General features: G+C 41.7%; 1 protein-coding gene across 1 annotated transcript; it reads left to right on the top strand.

Moving 5' to 3' along the window:
* Nucleotides 1–12,720: 12,720 nt before the first annotated feature.
* LOC123407204 (vacuolar protein sorting-associated protein 32 homolog 2-like) lies at nucleotides 12,721–16,362 on the top strand. The gene is made up of 8 exons (XM_045100285.1): nucleotides 12,721–12,872; nucleotides 12,967–13,097; nucleotides 14,109–14,208; nucleotides 14,583–14,668; nucleotides 14,777–14,868; nucleotides 15,532–15,646; nucleotides 15,725–15,917; nucleotides 16,124–16,362. The coding sequence occupies exons 2-7, from the start codon at nucleotides 13,011–13,013 to the stop codon at nucleotides 15,911–15,913; spliced, it is 669 nt and encodes a 222-aa protein (XP_044956220.1). The 5' UTR covers nucleotides 12,721–12,872; nucleotides 12,967–13,010; the 3' UTR covers nucleotides 15,914–15,917; nucleotides 16,124–16,362.
* The last annotated feature ends 518 nt before the right edge of the window (nucleotides 16,363–16,880 follow it).

Consider the following 16,880-nt stretch of genomic DNA (forward strand, 5'->3'; position numbering starts at 1 on the left):
TCAATAGCATCGACAGTTTCAGAAGCATCACGAGCATTGGCAGTAACTCTAGCAATATGAGCATCAAGGAATACCCCTAGTGGCATATCAGGCAAAGTAGTATCTCTAGCAGTATCAAGCATAGCATCATCAGGCAAAATAGCATCTCTAGCATCATCAGGCAAAGCAGTATCAAGCATAGCATCTCTAGCAGTATCAGGCATAGTATCTCTAGCAGTAGCATCATAAGATTCTTCAGAAGCATCATCAAGCACAGGCGACATATCAAGATTTCTAGCAGGAGGTGGTGTCGCAAACTTACTCATAACTGAAGGTGAATCAAGTGCAGAGCTAGATGGCAGTTCCTTACCTCCCCTCGTAGTTGAGGGCAAAACTTTGGTTTTTGGATCTTTCAGATTCTTCATAGTGATCAACAGATATAAATCCCAAGTGACTCAGAGAATATAGCTATCCTTCCCCGGCAACGGCGCCAGAAAAATGCTGCTAGCAGTCCCCAGCAACGACACTAGAAAAATGTTGTTGACGTGTTCCTGACTTGATGCCTCCACGACAACGGAGCCAGAAAAGAACTGCTCCCAGTTGCTCAACAATTAGCAATTTTCTTGCAATGGCCCACCAGCGCGTGGGATCGCGGCAGTTTTCGAGGGTAGAGTATTCAACCCAAATTTGTTGGTTCGCCCGAAGGAAGTGAAAGAATATTCTCAAGTATGAGCAGCTGAATGTGTCAGATTCAACCAAACCTAAAAGATTAGTATCTGCAAGCAAAGTATCAGTAGCAAAGTAGTATGATAGCAACGGTGCCAGAAACAGTTTGTTGACGGTAGACTATTCCTAACGGTTGTATCAATGGCGCCAGAAGTTGCCCGTGGATGGAAAATATTCTTTCCCGTCAACGGCGCGAGAAAAAGTATTGTAGCAGGTAGCAACAGTGTAATGAGCAACAACAGTGGCAAGGAACAACAGTAGTGACAGTAGTAGCAAGTAGTAACAGTAGCAAGTAACAGCAGTAGCAAGGCAAGTAACAACAGCAGCAACAGTAGTAACAGCAGCAGAGCAAAACAAGTAGCAACAGCAGTGGGACAAACTCGTAGGCAATGGGTCGGTCATTTGTTGGATGATATTCATCATACAACAGTTATAACACGGAGAGATATGTGGCTAGCTCCCGTTCATCAATGTGATGTAGGCATGCATTTCGTGTGTCGTCATACATGCTTAGGGAAAAGAACTTGCATGACATCTATTGTCCATCCCTCCCGTGGCAGCGGGGTCCAAAATGACACTACGGGATATTAAGGTTCTCCTTTTAATAAAGAACCGGAACAACGCATTAGCACTTGGTGAACACATGAACTCCTCAAACTATGGTCATCACCGGGAGTGGTTCCGGTTATTGTCACTCCGGGGTTGCCGGATCATAACACATAGTAGGTAACTACAACTTGCACGATTGGATCTAAAACACACATATATTGGTGACAACATAATAATTTCATATCTGAAATCATGTCACTCGGGCCCTAGTGACAAGCATTAAGCATGGCAAAGTAGTAGCAACATCAATCTCAGAACATAGTGGATACTAGGGATCAATCCCCGTCAAAACTAACTCGATTACATGATAGATCTCATCCTACTCATCACAACCCAGCGAGCCTACGAATAGATTACTCACGAACGATGAAGAGCTTCATGGAATTGGAGAGGGAAGAAGGTTGATGATGACAATGGCGACGATTTCCCCTCTCCGGAGCCCAAAACGGACTCCAGATCTGCCCTCCAGATGAAGAACAGGATGTGGCGGCGCCTCCGTATCGCAAACGCGATGAAATCTTCTCTCTTGATTTTTTCTGGGACGAAAGGGAATAAATAGCGCTGGAATTGGGGGCGGCAGAGCCACGTGGGCCCCACAAGCTTGGTAGCCGCCACCAAGGGGGGCGGCTACAGGGCTTGTGGCCCACTGGCCCATCCCCTCGGGTGGATCTTTGCGCAGGTATTTTTCGTGTTTTCCATAAATATTCTCCGTAAATTTTCAGGACGTTCCGAGAACTTTCATTTCTGCACAAAAACAACACCATGGCAATTCTGCTGAAAACAGCGTCAGTCCGGGTTAGTTCCATTCAAATCATGCAAATTAGAGTCCAAAACAAGGGCAAAAGAGTTTGGAAAAGTAGATACGATGGAGATGTATCAATGGACTAGACCCAAACTATAAACGTAGCATGTGATCGTGTCATTTTGTTGCTATTGTTTTCTGTGTGTCTAGTGTTCATTCCTATGACCATGAGATCATGTAACTCACTGACATCATAGGAATACCTTGTGTGTATCAAACGTCACAACGTTACTGGGTGACTATAAAGGTGCTCTAAAGGTATCTCCGAAGGTGTCCGTTGAGTTAGCATGGATCAAGACTGGGATTTGTCACTCCGTGTGACGGAGAGGTATCTCGGGGCCCACTCAATAATACAACATCACATACAAGCCTTGCAAGCAATGTGACTCAAGTGTAAGTCACGGGGTCTTGTGTTACGGAACGAGTAAAGAGACTTGCCGGTAACAAGATTAAAATAGGTATAGGGATACCGACGATCAAATCACGGGCAAGTAACATACTGAAGGACAAAGGGAATGTTATACGGGATTATATGAATCCTTGGCACAGAGGTTCAACCGATAGGAAATTCGTAGAATATGTAGGATCCAATATGAACATTCAGGTCCCGCTATTGGATATTGACCGGGGAGTGTCTCGGGTCATGTCTACATAGTTCTCGAACCCGCAGGGTCTGCACACTTAAGGTTCGGTGACGTTTTTAGTTTAGTTGAGTTATATGTGTTGGTGACTGAAAGTTGTTCAGAGTCCCGGATGAGATCACAGACGTCACGAGGGTTTCCGGTATGGTCCGGAATCGAAGATTGATATATAGGAAGTTGGTGTTTGGATTCCGGAAAGTTTTTGGGCATTGCCGGCAGTGTACCGGGAGTGACGAATGGGTTCCGGGGGCCCACTGGGTGGGCCCACCACTCCCCAAGGGGTCCACGTGGGTTTATTGGATGCAAAATCAGGTATAATGGGCTGACAAAGTCATCCAAGGAAAGCCCATATAGTAAAAGTGGAAAATCCAAAAGAGGTGGGAAAATAAGGAAGGAGTCCTAATCCAAGTGGGATTGGAGAAGGACTCCTCCCTTCCCCAAGTCGACCAACCCAAGGAGGCCTTCTTGGCCGGCGCCCTAAGGGCTTGCCCCACCCCTTTCCCCTCCTATATATACTTGAGATTTAGGGCTGTTTGAGACACAACTTTGCCACGTGCAACTCAAACCTACACCTCGTAGTTCTTCCTCTAACTTAGATTTCTATGGAGCTCGGGCGGAGCCCTATAGGAATAGATCATCACCAACACCGACGCGCCGTCACACTACCGGAGAACTCATCTACTTCTTCGTCCCTCTTGCTGGATCAAGAAGGCCGAGATCGTCATCGACCTATACGTGTGCTGAACGCGTAGGTGTCGTTCGTTAGGCGCTAGATCGGAACGGATCGTGGGACGACGGTGATTTGAATCACGAAGTTGTAACACTACATCAACCGCGTTTCTTAACGCTTCCCGCTGAGCGATCTACAAGGGTATGTGGATCAAATCTCCCTCTCGTAGATGAACATCACCATGATAGGTCTTCGTGTGCATAGGAAAATTTTGTTTCCCATGCAACGTTCCCCAACAGTGGCATCATGAGCTAGGTTCATGCGTAGATGTTATCTCGAGTAGAACACAAAAGATTTTGTGGGTGTTGATGTTCGATTTGCTACCCTCCTTAGTGTTTTCTCGATTCAGCGGTATTGTTGGATTAAAGCGGTCCGGACCGACATTACTCGTACGCTTACGAGAGACTGGTTTCATCGACTAACATGCAACTCGTTGCATAAAGATGACTGGCGGGTGCCTGTTTTTTCAACTTTAATTGAATTGGTTTTGACCGAGGCGGTCCTTGGAGAGAGGTTAAATAGCAATTTGCACATCACTGTTGTGGTGTTTGCCTAAGTAAGATGCGATCATACTAGATACCCATAACAGCCACGTAAAACATGCAACAACAAATTAGAGGACGTCTAACTTGTTTTTGCAGGGTATGCTTGTGATGTGATATGGACAAAGACATGATGTGATATATTGGATGTATTAGTTGATCATGTTGTAATAGTTAATATCGACTTCACGTCGATGCTACGGCAACCGGCAGGAGCCATAGGGTTGTCTTAAAACTAACGTTTGTGTTTGCAGATGCGTTTACTATATTGCTAGGTTGTAGCTTTAGTAGTAATAGCATAGATAGCACGACAACCTCGATGGCGGCACGATGATGGAGATCATGGTGTGGCGCTGGTGACGATGAAGATCATGCCGATGCTTTGGTGATGGAGATCAAGAAGCACAAGATCATGGCTATATCATGTCACTTATGAATTGCATGTGATGTTAATCCTTTTATGCACCTTATCTTGCTTAGAACGACGGTAGCATTATAAGGTGATCCCTCACTAAAATTTCAATATGAAATTGTGTTCTCCCCGACTGTGCACCATTGCGACAGTTCGTCGTTTCGAGACACCACGTGATGATCGGGTGTGATAGACTCAACGTTCACATACAACGGGTGCAAAACAACACGCGGAACACTCGGGTTAAATTTGACGATCCTTGCATGTGCAGACATGGCCTTGAAACACAAGGGACCGAAAGGTCGAGCATGAATCGTATAGTTGATATGATTAACATAGAGATGTTTACCACTAAATCTATACTCAACTCACGTGATGATCGGACTTGAGTTAGTGGATTTGGATCATGTACCACTCAAATGACTAGAGGGATGTATTTTTTGAGTGGGAGTTTATTAAGTAATTTGATTAGTTAAACCCTAATTATCATGAACATAGTCAAAAGGTCTTTGCGAATTATGATGTAGCTTGCGCTATAGCTCTACTGTTTTTTATATGTTCCTAGAGAAAATTTAGTTGAAAGATGATAGTAGCAACTTTGCGGACTGAGTCCGTAAAACTGATGATTGTCCTCATTGCTGCGCAGAAGGCTTATGTCCTTAATGCACCACTCGGTGTGCTGCACCTCAAGCGTCGTCTGTGAATGTTGCGAACATCTGACATACACGTTTTTTATAACTATGTGATAGTTCAGTGTGTAATACTTAATGGCTTAGAAGCAAGGCGCCGAAGACGTTTTGAAACGTCACGAAACATAAGAGATGTTCTAAGAGATGAAATTGAGATTTCATACCCGTGCCCTTGTTGAGAGGTATGAGACCTCCGACAAGATTCTTTGTCTGCAAAGTAAAGGAGAAAAGCTCAATCGTTGAGCATGTGCTCAGATTGTCTGAGTACAACAATCGCTTGAATCAAGTGGGAGTTAATCTTCCAGATGAGATAGTGATGGTTCTCCAAAGTCACTGCCACTAAGCTGCTAGAGCTTCGTGATGAACTATAACATATCAAGGATAGATATGATGATCCTTGAAACGATTCGCAATGTTTGACACTGCGAAAATAGAAATCAAGAAGGAGCATCGATTGTTGATGGTTAGTAAAACCACTAGTTTCAAGAAGGGCAAGGGCTAGAAGGGATACCTCATGAAACGGCAAACCAGTTGCTGCTGTAATGAAGAAACCCAAGATTGAACCCAAACCCGAGACTAAGTGCTTCTGTTATGAGGGAAACGGTCACTGAGGCGGAGCTATCCTAGATACTTGGTAGATAAGAAGGCTGGCAAAGTCGACATAAGTATATTTGATATACATGATATTGATGTGTACTTTACTAGTACTCCTAGTAGCACAAATGTATTGGATACCGGTTCGGTTGCTAAGTGAGTAGTAACTCGAAATGAAATCTACGGAATAAACAGTGAATGGCTAAAGGCGAGGTGACGATACGTGTTGGAAGTGTTTCCAAGGTTGATGTGATCAAAACATCGCACGCTCCCTCTAACATCGGGATTGGTGTTAAACCTAAATAATTGTTATTTGGTGTTTGCGTTAAGCATGAACATGATTGGATCGTGTTTGTTGCAACACGATTATTCATTTAAAGATAATAATAGTTAGTCTATTTGCTTGAATAATTATCCTCAATGGTTTATTGAATCTTGATCGTAGTGTTACACATGTTCATAATATTGGTGCCAAAAGATACAAAGTAATAATGATAGTACCACTTACTTGTGGCACTGCCACTTGAGTCATGTTGGTGTAAAATGCATGAAGAAGCTCCATGCTGATGGATCTTTGTACTCATTCATTTTTGAAACGTTTGAGACATGCAAACCATACCTGTTGGTATAAACGCATGAAGAAACTCCATGCAGATGGATCGTTTGGATTCACTTGATTTTGAATCACTTGAGACATGCGAAATCATACCACATGAAACAAGAAAGTAACTTGTTGGAAGCAATGCATTTTTTATGTGCACAGTCCAATGAGTGCTGAGGCACGCAGTGGATATCGTTATGTTCTTACTTCACTGACGATTTGAGTAGATATAAGAGTATTTACTTGATGAATCACAAGTCTCGGATATTGAAAAGTTCAAAGCTATTTCATAATGAAAATCATCGTGACAAGAGGATAAACTGTCTACGATATGATCATTGAGATGAATATCTGAGTTGCGAGTTTTTGGTACACAGTTAAGACAATGTGGAAATTGTTTTGCAGTTCATGCAACCTAACACCATAGTGTGATGGTGTGTCCGAACGTCATAGCCGCGCCCTATTTGATATGGTGCATACTATGATGTCTCTTATCAAATTAGCACTATTGTTTATGGGTTAAGCATTAGAGACAACATCATTCACTTTACATAGGGCACCGCATATTTCTGTTGAAATGACACAGTATGAACTATGGTTTGGAGAAACCTAAGCGGTTGTTTCTTGAAAGTTTGGGGCTGCGACGCTTATGTGAAAAAGTTCCAGTCTGATAAGCTCGAACCCAAAGCGGACAAATGCATCTTCGTAGGATATTCCAAACAGTTGGGTACATCTCCTATCTCAGATCCGGAAGCAAAGTGTTTGTTTCTAGAAACGGGTCCTTTCTCGAGGAAAGATTTCTCTCGAAAGAATTGAGTGGGAGGGTGGTGGAACTTGATGAGGTTAGTGAACCGTCACTTCAACCAGTGTGTACCAGGGCGCAGGAAGTTGTTCCTATGGCGCCTACACCAATTGAAGTGGAAACTAATGATGGTGATCATTGAGCTTTAGATCAAGTTACTACAAATCTCGTAGGTCAACAAGGTCGCGTACTACTACAAAGTGGTACGGTAACCCTATCTTGGAGGTCATGTTGTTGAACAAACAATGAACCTACGAGTTATGGAGAAGCGATGGTGGGCCCGGATTCCGACAAATGGCTCGAGGCCATGAAATCCGAGAGAGGATCCATGTATGAAAACAAAGTGTAGACTTTGGAAGAACTACTTGATGGTCGTAGGACTATTAAGTAAAGATGGATCTTTAAAGGGAAGACAGACGATGATGGCGAAAAGTCACCATTAAGAAAAGCTCGACTTATCGCAAAGATGTTTCCGACAAGTTCAAAGAGTTGACTATGATGAGACTTTCCCACTCGTAGCGATGCTAAAAATCTGTTGGAATTATGTTAGCAATTGCTGCATTGTTTGTGAAATATTGCACATAGGATGTCAATACATTGTTTCCTCAATGGTTTCCTTGAGGAAAGGTTGTATGTGATACAACCACAAGGTTTTGTCAATCCTAAGGATGCTAAAAAGTATGCAAGCTCCAGCAATCCTTCTATGGACTGGTGCAAGCATCTCAGAGTTGGAATATACGCTTTCATGAGATGATCAAAGCTTTTGGGTTTATACAAGGTTTGTGAGAAACTTGTATTTCCAAAGAAGTGAGTGGGAGCACTATAGATTTTCTGATAAGTATATGTGGTTGACATGTTGTTGATCAGAAGTAATGTAGAATTTCTATAAAGCATAAAGGGTTGTTTGAAAGGAGTTTTTCAAAGAAAAACCTGGATAGGGCTACTTGAAACATTGAGCATCGAGATCTATAAAGATAGATCAAAACGCTTAATAGAATTTTCAATAAAATGCATGCCTTGACAAGTTTTTGAAGGAGTTCAAAATAGATCAGCAAAGAAGGAGTTCTTGGCTGTGTTGTAAGGTGTGAATTTGAGTAAGACTCAAAAGCCCGACCATGGTAGAAGAAAGAGAAAGGACGAAGGTCGTCCCCTATGCCTTAGCCATAGGCTCTAAAGTATGCCATGCTGTGTACCGCACGTGATGTGTGCCTTGCCATGAGTCTGTCAAGGGGTACAAAGAGTGATCCAGGATTGAATCACTGAACAACGATCAAAGTTATCCTTAGTAACTAATGGACTAAGGAATCTTTCTCGATTATGGAGGTGATTACAGAGTTCGTCGTAAAGGGTTATGTTGATGCAAGCTTTGACACTAATCCGAATAACTGTGAGTAGTAAAACGGATTCGTATAGTGTAGCAGTCATTTGGAAAATTTCCAAATGACACATTGGTAGCAGCACCTACATGATGACATAGAGATTTGTAAAGCACACTTAAATCTGAAAGGTTCAGACCCGTTGACTAAAACCTCTCTCACAAGCAAGACGTGATCAAACCCTAGAACTATATGGGTGTTGGATTCGTTAAAATCACATAGTGACGTGAACTAGTTTATTGACTCTAGTGCAAGTGGGAGACTATTGGAAATGTGCCTTAGAGGCAATAATAAATTAGTTATTATTATATTTCCTTATTCATAGTAATCGTTTATTATCCATGCTAGAATTGCATTGACTGGAAACTCAAATACATGTGTGGATACATAGACAACACACTGTCCCTAGTGAGCCTCTAGTTGACTAGCTCGTTGATCAAAGATGGTCAAGGTTTCTGACCATAGACAAGTGTTGTCGCTTGATAACGGGATCACATCATTAGGAGAATCATGTGATGGACTGGACCCAAACTATGAACGTAGCATGTGATGGTGTCATTTTGTTGCTATTGTTTTCTGCGTGTCAAGTATTCATTCCTATGACCATGAGATCATGTAACTCACTGACACTGGAGGAATACCTTGTGTGTATCAAACGACACAACGTTACTGGGTGACTATAAAGGTGCTCTACAGGTATCTCCGAAGGTCCGAAGGTGTCCGTTGAGTTAGCATGGATCAAGACTGGGATTTGTCACTCCGTGTGACGGAGAGGTATCTCGGTGCTCACTCGGTAATACAACATCACATACAAGCCTTGCAAGCAATGTGACTCAAGTGTAAGTCACAGGATCTTGTGTTACGAAACGAGTAAAGAGACTTGCCGGTAACGAGATTAAAATAGGTATAGGGATACCGACGATCAAATCTCGGGGAAGTAACATACCGAAGGACAAAGGGAATGTTATACGGGATTATATGAATCCTTGGCACAGAGGTTCAACCGATAAGATCTTTGTAGAATATGTAGGATCCAATATGGACATTCAGGTCCCGCTATTGGATATTGACCGGGGAGTGTCCCGGCTCATGTCTACATAGTTCTCGAACCCGCACGGTCTGCACACGTAAGGTTCGGTGACGTTTTTAGTTTAGTTGAGTTATATGTGTTGGTGACCGAAGGTTGTTCGGAGTCCTGGATGAGATCACGGACGTCACGAGGGTTTCCGGAATGGTCCGGAAACGAAGATTGATATATAGGAAGTTGGTGTTTGGATTCCAGAAAGTTTTCGGGCATTGCCGGCAGTGTACCGAGAGTGACGAATGGGTTCCGGGGGCCCACTGGGTGGGCCCACCACGCCCCAAGGGGTCCACATGGGTTTATTGGATGCACAATAAGGTATAATGGGCTGGCGAAGTCATCCAAGGATAGCCCATAAGGAAAAAGTGGAAAATCCAAAAGAGGTGGGAAAATAAGGAAGGAGTCCTAATCCAAGTGGGATTGGAGAAGGACTCCTCCCTTCCCCAAGTCGGCCGACCCTAGGAGGTCTTCTTGGCCGGCGCCCTAAGGGCTTGCTCCATCTCTTGGATCCTCCTATATATACTTGAGGTTTAGGGCTGTTTGAGACACAACTTTGCCACGTGCAACTCAAACCTACACCTCGCAGTTCTTCCTCTAGATTAGATTTCTGCGGAGCTCGGGCGGAGCCGTGCAGGAATAGATCATCACCAACACCGACGCACCGTCACGCTGCCGGAGAACTCATCTACTTATCCGTCTCTCTTGCTGGATCAAGAAGGCCGAGATCGTCATTGACCTGTACGTGTGCTGAACGCGGAGGTGCCGTCCGTTCGATGCTAGATCGGAACGGATCGTGGGACGACGGTGATTTGAATCACGAAGCTGTAGCACTACATCAACCGCGTTTCTTAACGCTTCCCGCTGAGCGATCTACAAGGGTATGTGGATCAAATCTCCCTCTCGTAGATGAACATCACCATGATAGGTCTTCGTGTGCATAGGAAAATTTTGTTTCCCATGCAACGTTCCCCAACACACTATTGTCAAGACAATACCCAACCCTGTCGGAGAGAAGAGGAAAAGATTTTCCCAAAAGTAAGAGAGCGCTAGGAAGGATGTCAAACGTGCCTTTGATGTTTTGCAATCTCGATGGGGCATCGTTCGGTATCCTACTAATACCTGGAGCACGCAGAAACTATGAGAGGTGATGACTGCTTGTGTGATCATGCATAATATGATCGTAGAAGACGAGCGCCCAGAACGTCTGTACGATCAAGGGTTTCAGTTTCAGGGTGAGAATGTTGTGCCTGAGCATGTAGGAGCAACAACGTTTGAACAATTCACCCAATTTCATCAAGACATGCGTGATTAGGAAACTCACGTGCAACTGCAAAATGATTTGGTTGAGCATACATGAGCTCATGTTGGCAATCAATAGATTTATCTTCTTTTATTCGTTTGCAAAACTATGTGAAAACTATGTTAGTTTTATTCGGCTTATAGTAATTATGCTATTTTATTCGATCCAAATTATGTTATTTGATTCAAAGTATGCAAATTCATGCAAAATAGGGCGGCCAGCCAGCCACGCTGGTACATATGGGTCGGCGCGTTGGACGTGCTGCCGACCCATATCTAAAACAGGGCGGACGCCGGGCGAGCGACCGACCCATCTTTACCTATTAATAAAGCACCTATTGCTTCTGTGGTACGTCATGGAAATTGCCCCTAAAGTTTGCATAAATTACCCACCATGCCACCGGTAAGTAATAGAAAACGTTTCACAAAGCGAAAAATCTCGGACTGGGCCGGCCCATGTAAAAATCTCCTATATTACACTCTGCAACCTGGGAAAATATCTCCCATGTAAAAAATGTTCGCATATACAATAAAATGTTTGTAAGTTTGAATAAATGTTTGTAAAATAAGAAAAGTCCATGATATCAAATCAAACTCCATGTATTAAAAAAATATGAAAAGCATTTAAAAAAATGCTTTCTAATTCAAAATATGTTAATGCATTTAAAAAATGTCCTAAAACTTTAAAAATAGCTAATGCCTGTTTTGATAGTTTCTTTTTTATTTAATTTTTTCCGTTCCATTTTTGTTTACTTCTAATTTAAATAATTTAGAATTACAAAAGCATTTGCATATGAAAAAAATAGGAATTTTGAATTAAAATGTTGACAAAAACATAAAATGTTTGTGCATTCAAAAAAGGCGCCGGATTTTTATAATTTTTGTTGCAAATTCCAAAACAATTTCCGTGAATTTAATAAATATATTACTGACTTATAAAAATGTTTGTTTATTCAGAAAAACTTCATGCGTTTCAAAAATGTTTGTGAATTTAAAGTAAAATCCAGCAGCATCAAATATTATGTTTGTCTTTTCTAGAATTGGTCGCCAATTAAAAAAAATATATTTAAACCCGTTTGAAATATAAAAAATATTCACGATTTTTAGTAAATGTTTGTAAATTGTAAAAAATGTTCTCGATTTTAAAATTGTTCTCATATTTGTAAAATTCTTCATGAAAGATCTAATGTATGTAGTTAGACATTAATGCTTGTAAGTCTTTGTCAAAACATTCCCATGTGATTTTTGAAGAATTAAATGTTCGATGGATCGGATTATTATTGTATGTTTTCTAAAAAAAATCTTAAAATTAAGGATAATTATTTGAGTTACCAAGATTTTTGACAACCATGATTTTTTTTTTAAAATGTAAAGATTGCTTCAACTTGTGAATACATGTAAAAGAAGAAACATTTTCTTGCATTTCTGCACAAAATTTCAAAATCAAGTGATGATGTGTGAACATAATGTGGTCATCATTATTAAAGATTATGTTTTTTTTCTCCCGTTACAACGCACGGGTCATTTTGCTAGTATCTAAAACAGGGCGGACGCCGGCCGGCCGGCCGACCCAAACGGATAAAAAGCGGACGAAATCGCCGTCCGTTTGGGGCCCCCATTGAAGTTGCACTTAATGCGTAAATTACCAACTAAAAAAAGAGTTTAAATTTGATTGCGCGTTTTTTAGAATTTGTTTTTATTTGTGTGTGTTGGGATATTTTCGCAGCCCGGGTCGGCCACCCCAAAAGCCTCCAGGCCCTATCTTCTGCTGGACCCGGCCCGACCCGCCAAACACGTCATCCGGCACCGATACCAATACCACCTTCCTTGCTTCCGTGGCCGGTAACGACAACTCCGCGTCCCGCTTTACCCCTTCTTCTCCCCCCGTCCGCTCCACCACCAGAGCGACTCCTGACCACGAGCCCCGCCGACGAAGCCGCCGTCGCCAGCCCCCGCTCGCGTGCAACAGGGGAGCGCCCAGCTTCCGACGTACCTGCCCCTCCGCCCGCTCGACTCGCCCGATCGATTCCGCCGCTCGATTTTGACCCGGCTGCTGCTTTTTTTTTTTTGTTCTCCCTCGCAGATTCAAGCCGATCGGAGCGCGATCCGGCAGGTCGGGGCCTAGCCATGTCGGGGGTGTTTGGCAGGGTGTTCGGTAAGTCCAAGGAGCAGAGCCAGGCGTCCGCGCTGGCCTCCATCGACAAGCTCAGCGAGGTGAATGGATCGATGACCGATTGACCCCCTCGCCCTGATTAGATAGTACTCCTTTTTTTTAGGGGGATTAGATAGTACTCTTGAGGGCTTGCCATTTGCCACCGTAGTTTGGTATGTTAGTTCAGTGTAGGTTCTATGCATACATGGGTGTGGGTCAGATTAGTTGTGACTTCTCATTACTGCACGGGAGTTTTATAATGTGTGTCGTCTATCTGGGATGCTGCCGTACTGATGATCAGTGGGCGGACGGATTAGAGAGATTTTATACTACGAAATCGAAGTCAGCTACGCCTAACTTTGTGATAATTAGGAGTGAAGGGGGGTGTATAGTCATGTGGTTGGTGGCGATACGAACAAAGGAAAATATGCGTTGCATGATGCAAGAGTGAGCGGTGTAAAGATATTCTGATTTAATAAGCATTTGTCGGGATGGATGGTTTTTATCGATGAAACAACGTGGGAGGTTGATGATGCTATAAACTATTTAGAGTCACAAAAAGGTTCAGTTCGTTTGTTCAAAGGAATGGGGGATATAAACACAGGTTTTTGACATGCTTCTTGTTTCATTGTATCATTTTCAGTGCTGCAATTACTCCCTTCCAAATCCAAAACAAGAAAAGTACCCCCTCCGTCCCAAAATAAGTGTTGTGGCTTTAGTTCAAATAACTAAAGCCACGACACTTATTTTGGGACAGAGGTAGTAGAAAGTAAGACCAAGGGGGTTCTATGTACATAACTGATGTCTTCTTAGTCCTCTGAATTCTGAAACCCCTCTTAATCATTCAATGCATAGAAGGATTAAATTCAAATGTCGGATAATCTGGTGAGTGGAATTCAGCTCTGTATAACTCATAATTGGATATCTCAACTACTCAATTTTGCCTCGATCAGTTTAATTGTGAGTTGCATTGTTTCAGGAACATGTTTTTTCCATGACATGTAATACTGGTTATAATGCTCTCATTTGTTTACCGTTTGTATCTGCAAACTAACTTTCTTAATATTCTTCAGACTCTTGAAATGTTAGAAAAGAAGGAAAATTTACTAATGAAGAAAGCAAATCTTGAAGTTGAGAAGGCCAAGGCGTTCACCAAAGCCAAGAACAAAAAAGGTATCTTATATCTTCCAGGATAACTTACTGAAAAATCTCTGTTGTTTCATTCTTTTTGGGCTATTGCTGTGATGTTCTATTCATTTATTTGCAATGATCGTATCTTCATAACCATGTACATTTCATTTGCTCCCTTCTGCTGTTATCCTGCTATTTTGCCTTTTATTTTCCTAGTTTTCCTACTGTTAGGTCCTCTGGTGAGTCATCATGCCAGTCTTTATACTTGTTACCTCACTCCTTACCAGTTTGCTCCTGATATCTTCTGCATTCTGTGTATTGTTGCAACATGGCACAGTTTTTCCTTCTTGTGAAGCTAATGAATTCTGGTAGAGAATGGATTAACTAAAGCTATGATTTTTCTTTTCTTGTCATAGCTGCAATACAGTGTTTGAAGAGGAAAAGATTATATGAGCAACAGGTGGAGCAGCTTGGCAATTTCCAATTAAGGATTCATGATCAGGTGAAGTCTCAAAGGACACTGTAGTTCGGTTTTCCTTCTAGGTCGTATTACTCGGATAGTCTGATTTAATATTCACTATATTACTTTCTGTGTCTTATCTTATTGCAGATGATAATGCTGGAAGGTGCAAAAGCTACAACAGAGACCGTGGATGCATTGAGAACCGGAGCATCAGCGATGAAAGCTATGCACAAATCAACGTATGTAACAATAAGAATTATTTCTCACAAAGTTAAATATTTTGCATTCGAGTTATTTATTTATCTTTTCTTTCCAAATCAACTGTTATTTATTAGTATATACTTTGCTAAGGACATTTGCTGGTAGCTTAGGTAGCATAATCTGTGTTGGACTTTAGATCATCGTATTTTGTACTTCAAGCGAATTACATCTAATTTATTGCTGGCTTAAATGGTACAACAATGCAGGCCTAGTGACTTAACAGATGATTTTTTTTATAAGGTGGTGCATTGATAAATGTTCAGTGCAAACGAAACAAGTCTTAAAAGAGCTTGCATGGTAGAAGCTAGAGTTTATGTCCACTTAAACGCTGACAATGTTGTTTCATAGATTTAAGTTATACAGAACACCATAATATTATGAGCAGTAGTAGGATTCTGCGATGCTTTTAGTAGAAAACAGCATACATGTCAGATTGCTAATGCTTTTCTTTGTAATAGCTGGTCAGTTTAAATAGAGTTTCAAGTATTACGATTGTTCTCATTGATCAATACAGATGGAATGCTTTTACGCCTCTCTTTTGCTTCTTTTATTATTTTAGCGGTTGCTTCTCGGCCCGCAGATGCGGTGTATAATTTTATTTGTTTCTCAAGTCTCATCATATACGTGTGTTTCTTTTCCAGAAATATCGATGATGTTGACAAAACCATGGATGAAATTAATGACAACATGGAGAACATGAGGCAGATCCAGGATCTACTATCTGCGCCTATGGGAGCAGCAAGTGATTTCGATGAAGTATGTCTCTCTGTCTCTTATCTCTCAGATGTGCATTCACCAAACCAAACAAATCTAACCTCTTACTGCATTGGATAGGATGAGCTGGAAGCTGAACTTGCGGATTTGGAGGGCGAGGAGTTGGAGGCACAGCTACTGGCACCTACCACAAGTGCTCCTATGACTGCTCCAGCGCGGGTACCTCAGCAGTCGAGTCGGCCCACTGCTCAGAGTAGTAAAACCGAAGACGATGAGCTGGCAGCTTTACAAGCAGAAATGGCTATGTAATTAGGTACTTGCCCATCTTTTATTCTCTGAATCAGGATCAAACTGTTGTTTGGTCTCATAGAGCAAACATGCAGATTGAACCACTCTCAAGGAGCGCAAAGCCCACAAACTGTAATTTTGGTGCAATTACTTTAAATGGTTGCTACAACTTGAGTAAACTATGTGTGTGCCTCAAATCTGTCATTAATTAACAGGACTTTTATGTTGCAGTTTGCAGGACTTGGTGTGGTCATGTTTAGAGACCGATTCTGCAAATATATTGGGACCGCGCGGTGTTTTCATGGAGGTCTTCCTGTGAAGACGTCAGAAGTACACACAGAAACTAGTTGCATCTCACCCTGATGATCTCTTATGTATAATATTTTATCATGTTACTTTGTAATCAAACATCTAAGATGCGCTATTGAGCGCATTATCAGCTAATAAAGGGCATCTGTCATCATTGTGTATTTCATTTGTAGCATTTCTATATAGCGTCAGTTAGTTGACCTACCACTCAGGAGAGTAGATTTCTGTAGCACGAGTGCATTGGAGCACTTTATTTTCAGTAGTTTATTAAAAATAGCATCGAAAGCTTAAAAAAAATCCAAAAAGAATTCTACATGATCATATGGATTCATATGGATGTATATTACTCCCTCCGTTCTTAAATATAAGACCTTTTAGAGATTGTACTATAAACTACATACGGATGTACATAGACATATTTTAGAGTATAGATTCACTCATTTTGCTCCGTATGTAGTCTCCTAGTGAAATACGTAAAAGGTCTTATATTTTGGAACGGAGGGAGTAGAAGCGGTAGAATTCGATGATGAAATAAGTAAACATGTGAACTATACAAAATGACAAAATGCTGATTTCTAAATAGTGAATAACACATGCATTGTTCATCTTTTTAAAATCATGATTTATTATTTTTGTGTAACGCATATGATTATTTATTTCAACATAAGAATTTGCCCAT

The sequence above is a fragment of the Hordeum vulgare genome, chromosome 7H (assembly GCF_904849725.1).
Source record: "Hordeum vulgare subsp. vulgare chromosome 7H, MorexV3_pseudomolecules_assembly, whole genome shotgun sequence".
In the NCBI taxonomy this organism is placed as follows: Eukaryota; Viridiplantae; Streptophyta; class Magnoliopsida; order Poales; family Poaceae; genus Hordeum; species Hordeum vulgare.